The following is an 8,920-nucleotide window of genomic DNA, read 5'->3' as shown; positions in this document are numbered from 1 at the left end:
GGACAGGCAGGTGTTAATGGCGAGCAGGAGTCAGATAGTCAGATGGTTTAATGCGCATTGGTTACACAGAAAGTTTATTTTACTTACGCTACTGATGGCTTGCAGCGTAGGCAGAAGCAGTTGATTTCTTAGTTACAGCATGCAGTTGTTCTGTCACCCAGCGATTACAGTGGATTGCAGACTTGCTGAGTACAGGTTTCAAACAGTTTATACAAATTACTACGGTCTGCAGATTACCGAGAGCTCTTGACGAGAGGGACGTACGAAAGATAAGACAAGCGAAAAAGATAAGACGACACGAGCTGGCAAAACGGGGGTACGTCTGAAAGATACATAGGCGGAGAGATAATATTTGTAAATGATCAGGTTACAAACTGTGTCTCTTGGGAATGCTCCAAGATCTCCCTTCTTGAGTGTATACGCAGTTCTCTCTCTGCCTTTGGGCGGAAGTTTTTTCCAAGTTCTAGGAAACAAAATAACCAATAATAATATGCCTGGTGTGAATAATTAACGAGTTGGCACTTGTGCTCTCTTTGTTTGCTCAAGTTTCATGAAAGGGGGGCTATATTTTTGCTTGGGTGGTATTAGTATAATTGCAAGAAACTGTTTTATCTACTGGTTATGTAGCAGAGCTAAGAGATCTGCATAGTTTCTGGTCTTCCATGAATAAAACATTTGTGTCAGTTCTTTGTAAGGACTCTGTCCTTTAAGACATTCTTTCTATACCATATTTGGTAAGAGTAGGTAAGAAGTGTCAGAATAGACCGGGGGCCTTTTTACCTTATGAAGCTCTGTTTATGAAACTGCTGAGATATAACAATGCTAATACCCCCTCTACGTGTGCAGGTAAAAGTGTGATTGGATCTACTGTGTGATCCACACAGTTGTGCTTCCTGCTGTGCCACACATGCATGGCAGGAAGCACGATTGCAGGATCGCACATTAGATCCAATAGATTATTGCTGGTGTAGAGGGAGCCCAATCATGGGCTCCCCCTGCATTGGCAAGAAGCAGGCACCCATGGCTTGGAGCCCTCTTTGCTGAGGGAGATCCCAGCCATGGGGGCCATGTGCAGCCGGGACTGAGAATCCCCACAGCTGACAGGGCTCTGTGTCCCACCTGTCTGTGAGATGCAGCCGGGACCCAGACCCCCATCAGCTGTGCGGTCTCTGTGTCCTGGCTGCCTGTTAGGTGCAGTCAGGACCCAGAGCCCTGTCAGCTGCAGGGCTCTAGGTCCTGGCTGTTGGTGAGCTGCAGCTGGGACCCAGAGCCCTGTCAGCTGTGGGACTCTTGGTCCCAACTGTGGGTGAGGCACAGCCAGGACCCAGAGCCCTGTATGGGCCCAAGGGTTTAATGCACTCCTGAGACTTGAGGATCATGGCAGCCATGATCCCCAGGGCTCAGGGGTTGTACCCCTGTGTCTGGGAGCCACAGTGGAGACCCTGCTATATGTGCAAATTAAAGCTCAATAGCAACCAGCTATAAAGTTGGTACACATTTTAAAGGTGTAACTTTATAGGTGGTTGGAGCTGTTTATCATGTGATGGCTACTTTACACGTGTAGCTGGTCTCAAGGTAATTATGCAGTTAACCAGTTAACTGTGTGATATCTGTAACGTGTAGAAGGAGCCTAAGAGGCTAAATACAAGACCAAGATTTGTATTGCTCTGGTCATATTGGAGGTCTGTACATATATTTGGGGGGGGTCATATTGGCTGTCTGTACACATACTCTGGAGTAGGTGGGGGGAGCTGACTACTCTAATGAAAGCATCCAAAGCGTCACATGTATTCAGCATCCTGCACTTCAAAATGGTGGTGGGAGCACTTTAACTAAAGCTCATTTGACAAGCTTTGGTTAAAGTGCCCCTGCTGCCATTTTAAACTGCAGGGATGCTGAATAGACATGACGCAGCAGCTGCTGGAGCACACTAATTGGTACACTTTAGCAGACTTGATTAATTAAGTCCTCTGGAGCATGCTAACTAGTGTGCTCCAGCAGCCTCTGTGTCCTGTCTATTCGGCATCCCCATGTGAGCAAATGTCTGGCACGTGTGTAGGTGCCCATCATGTCTGAAAAAAAGTACTGTAATGAAGACTACAGTCTAGACTGTAGAGTATATTTCCAGGACTGTTGCACAATCAGACTCTCTATGCTATCAGATATAGTCAGAGAATAATGGCAGAGCCAAGTTAGATTCTAAATGGAAAATTGAATGCTGATAGGGTAAATATCTGCTTAAATGTCAGTTACAAGATTTCAAGGACATTAGTGGATCTAGAGAGAGCTCCAGAGCTGAAATCATGGTTGTTAACATTGGTTACTGTAATACTCAAAGTTAACCACTAATATGTGGTTGGATATACTGGACCTATGACACTAACTAAACTCCTGCAAATTATGTTTCTCACATCCCTACTCCTGAGAAAAGGAAAAGGTTGAATAAGCTGTTTCATTTTTTTTTTTCCTAGCACCCCCAAGAACACCTTTGGGCTCATGTAACAAGGTGACCCTATCTTTTAAGATCTTACCCAAGTCAAAGGTCCTCTCATTTTTTCAATGGTGTTAGATTTACAGGATGGAACCAAAGGATATAGTAGAATTAAAAAAGGTATAGAGAAGGGCAACCAAGATCATCAGGGCTGTGGAGCAGCAGACTGAAAAGGCTAGGACTCTTCAGAAAGGAGAAGGTTTGGGATATATAATAGAGGTCTGGAAAGGCTGTGGACAAAAACATGTTACTCACTAACTCCCAGAATACTAAATCTAAGGGACAGTCACTGAAGTGAACAGAAGACAGCTTTAAGCACTTTGCATACAATGTTAACAGTTAATTTGTGGAACAAATTACCACAGAAAGTTGTAGAGGCAGATAGAATAGCCAGGTTCAGAAAGAGATGAGAGAGATTCATGGATGACAGATCCATTAATGATTATTAAACAGAACAATCAGGGTTGTATCCTCCAGCATATCTAAGCCAAAGATGGTGAATGCTAGGGAGAGAATGACAGGGGTTAGATATGCTCTCCCTCGAAAGCATCCACTACTGCCGCTGTCAGAGATGGGCCCCTGGGACAGATGGGCCAGTGGCCTGACTCAGTATGGCACTACTTTATGTTTAACCAGATTGGTTTCTTGAGAATTTACCCTATAGGCTCTACAGGATGATACTGGAATTTGGATGCTGGCATGACTTATGTGCTCTACCATGGGCTGAAAGGCCTGTTAATGTGCAGCAAGGTTCCACAGTTTCCCTCGTATTAGCAGCCCTTGTCTCCTTAAAGTCAGGGGAAGAAATCATCTATTACATCCAGGCTTCCTGGATCCAACCACTGCTCTGGTCTTCAAAGAGCATTCTTCCAGTGTTCCTGGCATTATTGGAGGAGAAGGGAGAGCCTGCAGCTTGGAAAGAATACAACCAATTGGGGTATCAAGTGAAAATTCTTTCTTTACCAGATGAAAACATGGTAGCCCTGGGGGTGTTATAGTTCCATGAGCTTTGGATGTCCTTGGCCTTAAACTTCCTTCTGTACCACCAGAAGAAATTGTCTGTTCTGTTTTTGATAGTTTGCATGCTGTATTAAAGAATGACACCTCACTGACAGTTTTGGGTGAGCTATTACAAAAAGTTTCGTCTATCCCATTATCTTTGGTCCACCCATATATAAAAAAACCTGACAAGTGGTATTACTTTTATGAAGAGTTCTTCTTTTATATGCACTCTAATCCTAATAATCCTAAACTGTAGTAGAAGTAGTAGTAGAAATCAATACCATCTCAGTTGGGCTAGATTTGTGAAGCAGAAGCACAGGAAACATGGACCACCAGTATTAGAATGTAATTCAAGTCAGTATTACAGAATACATTGCAGATCTTCGTGTAATCTAAAATGTTCTCTTAGCTGTAATAGCAGAGTATGTATCTATGCCTGAAGTGGTATCAGATCTTCATGTTAGCCAGCGGTTACGTTTGTCATTTTTTCTTCTATAGACTTTGATCACTAGAGTGAATCAAAATTATGGAGCTCTAAACATGAAAGGGCTCTTAGGAGACTAAGAAAATATTTACAAATGTTTATGATGTGGGAGGGAGAATGTATAGAGGAAAGCTATAAACTAACTTTTTTCCCCACTGTTGGGTTAGGTCATGCTCTGCAAGACCAGTCTCCAGAGCATACTTTACGCTCTTGACATGTTTACTAAAATTTGTAAGGCTGCTGCATATAGCTCAGTACATATTTACAAAATATTAACTGACATCTTGAATACTGGTTACAAATAATCTTCATTTTATAATTCTATTAAGGAGCTATAACTTTGATAACAAAAGATTTTTTTGAAGATACAGAAGTATATTATTAATAGTTGATGTGTGTAGTCTTTATACATTTAAACAGCACTTTAAGTGAATATTTTTGGAATAGCTTGCTCAAAAGAAGTCAAGCTTTTTTATATTATTTGTAAATATTTTGGATATTTTCCGTTATAAAATAATTAAATTGTCATTGTCAATTTTAAGAATCAGCTACTGACGGATCATGGGCATAATCCACTAATGAAAAAGGTTTTTGATGTGTACCTCTGCTTCCTTCAAAAAAACCAGTCTGAAACTTCATTAAAAAATGTCTTTAGTGCTTTAAGGACACTAATTTTTAAGGTAAGTAGTTTTAAAACAAAAAGTCAATCTTCAGTTACTTGTTTTTTCATAGTTACCACTCAGGAAGTAGTTCCTTATTTCCCAAATTGAAATTGAATCATCATTGTGTTTTAAAAGTCAGAGGCCTTACTTCCTTCACCCACTTTAGACCTCGTTTTCACCCGAGTACAAATTTGTATTTGTAAATTTATTTACTATCAGTAATTTTGTTTAGTGGCATTTTAATGCTTTTATTCTGTAAACAGCTTTAATGTGTAAGCCAGTGGGCACAAACCATGACACCAAAGCTACATCGCCGTAATGATGAACTACCTCGCTATAGCGCGCTGCCATAGTGACATAGCTGCTAAAAATAACTGTATGCTGTCATTACTGCTCCATGATTTAGTACTTCCTAAAGCAAGTATTAAATGGTGGCACAGTAACAACTGCACAACCTGCACTGCATGCACTGTCTGCCTCAGATCACTGGAAGTGGGCACTGCATGCAGCTCTTGTCCTTATGTAGCCAGAGTGGGCACTACGTGTGGTGCAGTTCTGGACCAGCCAGAGCAAGTGCTGCATGTGCTGGAGGGGTTGGGGGGAGGGGTAGGAGCAGTTCCGTGGGATCTGCCCCATGAACCACTTCAGGGCCACTCATCTGCCTCACAGGGCACAGATGAGTTCAACAGCTGTGCACTATAGCATGTTTCATTAAAATCCTCCCACCTTTAGCATTTATTTTATTAGGAAGTGATGTTAGACTTAAAAGATTTATATTTTTCCCTCTGGGTCGTTCTTTCCTCAGTTTCCTTCCACATTTTATGAAGGTAGAGCTGACATGTGTGCTGCATTGTGTTATGAAATTTTGAAATGCTGTAACTCCAAACTGAGTTCAATTCGTACTGAGGCTTCACAACTGCTGTATTTCTTAATGCGAAATAACTTTGATTACACGGGGAAGAAGTCTTTTGTAAGAACACATCTGCAAGTTAGTATAATTATTTCCTCCTCTGTCCATCATTGCTTTTAAAATCTATTTTCTTGTTAAGGTTAGAACCATTGTAAAATGTTATGTTTTGTTTTCTCTTTTTGCATATCAGATCTTTGGGTTGTATAGCCTCCAAATGGTTGATGGTCTCTAATGTAGCTTCAGACAAGCTGTGCAAGACCAATTACCTGAATTGTTGTTTAATCCATTATCCTTTTTTGAACTAATTTTGAATCTTTTATACCAGTGGTGCTGACCTTTATGGCCCACAGACCAGATGAGCAGTACCAGCTTTGTCTGCAGTCTGGATCCAGTCCGTGGGCCCAATACAGCTGCATGGGAATGGCCCAGCTGGTGCCAGATGCTGCTGCCTAGGTCCTCTGCTAGACCATTCCAAGTTGGCTCCATCAGGCCCACAGACTAGATCTGTACCACACATATTTTTAAAGTGCTTTTTTAATTTCTGCATTACTTACAGTTGTGTAGACAGGGGCTATGATACAGTTCCAATGCTAGAAATGTTTCCTGGCTAAAGAATTCACATTTTAGAAGACATTTGCAATACATTTGAGTTGTCTATCCTGAGTCGTTAATTCTGATATTTTTCTATTTGAAGTTATGCCCTTTTTAGAGAAATCCTTTTTATTGTTAGTCTTAATGATAACATTCTAGATTTACTTGTAAGATGATTGGTGAAATGTGCATTTACTAGATGTTTCTTTGTCAAGGTAATTATTTCAGTAAGCCAGTTGATTGCTGATGTTATTGGAATTGGAGGAACTAGATTTCAGCAGTCTCTTTCCATCATTAACAACTGTGCCAACAATGACAGAATTATTAAGGTTTGTACTGATTATTTTTTCATACTATAGGAAGGCTAAAATGGGCTTGCTTCTTGTCCAATATTCTGTTGCATTGATTATGAAAGAAATACAAAATAAACAGTTCTTAAATTCTTATATGTTTTAGCTTACTACATTCCCATCTGATGTCAAAGATTTGACTAAGCGGATTCGTACAGTATTAATGGCTACAGCTCAAATGAAGGAGCATGAAAATGATCCAGAAATGTTGGTGGATCTTCAGTACAGTTTGGCAAAGTCCTATGCCAGCACTCCTGAACTGAGGAAGACGTGGTTAGACAGCATGGCAAAAATTCATGTTAAAAATGGGGATCTTTCAGAGGTAGCAAATGAAAAACAAACTATTTAATTAGCTAATCAAAGTGCTTGAGTTTCTTAAAATTTAAATATTCTCTTATAAGTGTGTGGCAGGGTAAGAATTCTTTTTGTTGATAAAATGGGATACTATTTCAAAATGGCTTTTAAAAAAACCAAAAATATTGATGCTGATGGTAGATAATTCTTGTGTTAAAAGTGCCCCTGTTGCCACAGTAGAATTAGTATATAGTTTCTGTCTTTTTATGTAATATTATACTAGGTGATAGTAGTTAAAAATATTAAGTCAGGAATGTTCTGTGCAAGGTACAGAAGGCAACTGTTAGAAATGTCCTTAAGTTATCTATAGCCTGTAGCCCTAATTTAACTGAAATCTTCAAAAATAGCTGGGCTTTTTTTGGACTCCCTTCTAAATTATTTGTAAGCTTTTACTCAGAGATGATTCCTCAAACTATCTGTCAAAAACTTTACAAACTTAAAATAGATGTCATTGATTGTATACTGTAAAAGCATGTATTTTTAGCATGCTAGAAAAAGAGGACAAAAATTAAATATACCTTGCTCGGTGCAACTGGCTGCATTTAGTGCCTACAATTAAATGCATTCCAGTGTTTTTGGAAGTCTGTTTTCAGTGAGCCAACATTTTGTTATACAAGTAAAGTAACATTGTTACCTTATTCATGTCATTGAACTATATAACCCTTTTATAATACAACACAAATAGGTTCATCATTTAACTGTCTTTTCAGCATAATTTGAACATGCACTTTTTTTTCCTCTGCTTTGTACCATATATGCTGTGTAGTAAGTGATACATCTCAAAATATAAATGCTTAGTGTTTCAAACCTATTCTTTAGCTGTATGGTTAAAAATAACAATTGTAATGTAGAACATAATGCTCTAGGGGACCTCAGCAGAACATCTAGTCTAATCTCCTGCAATGAGATGGAATCAAGTATACCAAGTCTCAAAAAATATTTGTCCAACCTGTTTCTAAAATCTTGCACTGAAGAAGATTCACAGTATATCTAGGAAGCCTATTGCTGTGTTTCACAAACCTAACAGTTAGGGAGTTTTTCCCCTAATATCCATACTAAATCTTATTTCCAGCAAGTAAAGCTAATTTTTTCCTTATCTTTCCCCCACTGACCACTTAAAAAATAAATGACTGTCCTCCTGATAGCAACTTTTCACATGTTGGAGGACTGTTATTGTGAGTCCTTTTGGACTTCTCTTTTTTTATATCAAACAAAGCCATTTCCTTCAACCTTTCCTCATGGGTCATATTTTCTAAATTTATTTTTGTTGTTTTTCTTTATTGCTTTTATGCTTAAGTTTATATCTGCAACTTTCCTGAAGTATAGTTCCTGGCACTGACACCGTACTCCACTTGAGGCCTTCTGTATCTGTGTTACAAACCTTCTGTTAATGAGTTATTTCTGTTTATATTACAGCCTAAAACACTGGGTAAATGTGCACCTTTATAGACTAACTAGATCAGAGATGTATAGTGAAGGGCTTACTGTACTTAATCAGAAGCTGTGAAGAGACAGCAGGAAGCATAGCTGCTAAATAGAAAGCAGTGATTAGAATACAAAGGGTAGAGAAGGTGGGGGGAAGAAAGGGTGCAGCTAAGAGAGGCAAGGTGGGTAGAAGAGAGAAAAACAAACCAGTTAACCCATTGAGGGACACAGGATTTATAAAAGCTAATCCAGATAATGGGATAAGAATCCACACACTCCGTTTGCACAATCCAGTCTAGATTATTTCTTGTTCTGTAATTTCCTGTTCAACTTCATTTTGAAAGTTTTATTACCTAAGAACAGCCACTCTGGGCTCAACAATGGAGTGTCCAGGAAGGTTCAAGTTTCTGCCACAGGCTTGTCAGATGCGTGTTTATTCCTCCTTCCACGTAGGGATCGCTCCATTTGTCCAATGTAGACAACAGAGGGGGGACTGTAAGCAGGTGATGGGGAGTGGGGCTTGTTTTAGACTTGCATACAAAGTGGGGTGTGGGAGCAGGCAGCTGCTGCAGCTTTAACTCTGGCCTTGAGGGTAGGGTTGAGGCCAGAGTCAGACCCACAGCAGCTTTCTGCCCCCTGCCCCTCCACCCC

The 8,920-nt window shown here is 39.9% G+C and overlaps 1 protein-coding gene across 6 annotated transcripts in view; it reads left to right on the top strand.

Annotated features, from left to right (window-relative positions):
* DOCK9 (dedicator of cytokinesis 9) overlaps positions 1-8,920 on the top strand; it is a 222,893-nt gene that overhangs the window by 168,787 nt on the left and 45,186 nt on the right. For all 6 annotated transcript variants that reach the window (XR_002098921.1, XM_019524534.1, XM_019524533.1 and 3 more), the window contains exons 40-43: positions 4,520-4,657; positions 5,445-5,627; positions 6,356-6,469; positions 6,597-6,812. Coding sequence is in view for 5 of the 6 variants with exons in the window: in XM_019524534.1 (XP_019380079.1) it covers positions 4,520-4,657; positions 5,445-5,627; positions 6,356-6,469; positions 6,597-6,812 (651 nt within the window). In the remaining variant the exon portion in view is untranslated. The remainder of the gene's footprint in view (positions 1-4,519; positions 4,658-5,444; positions 5,628-6,355; positions 6,470-6,596; positions 6,813-8,920) is intronic.

The sequence above is a fragment of the Gavialis gangeticus genome, unplaced genomic scaffold, assembly GCF_001723915.1.
Source record: "Gavialis gangeticus isolate Ggan-Ray unplaced genomic scaffold, GavGan_comp1, whole genome shotgun sequence".
NCBI lineage: Eukaryota > Metazoa > Chordata > Crocodylia > Gavialidae > Gavialis > Gavialis gangeticus.
Note: the sequence above shows the minus strand (reverse complement) of the source record. Positions and strands in the feature narration are given on the sequence as shown.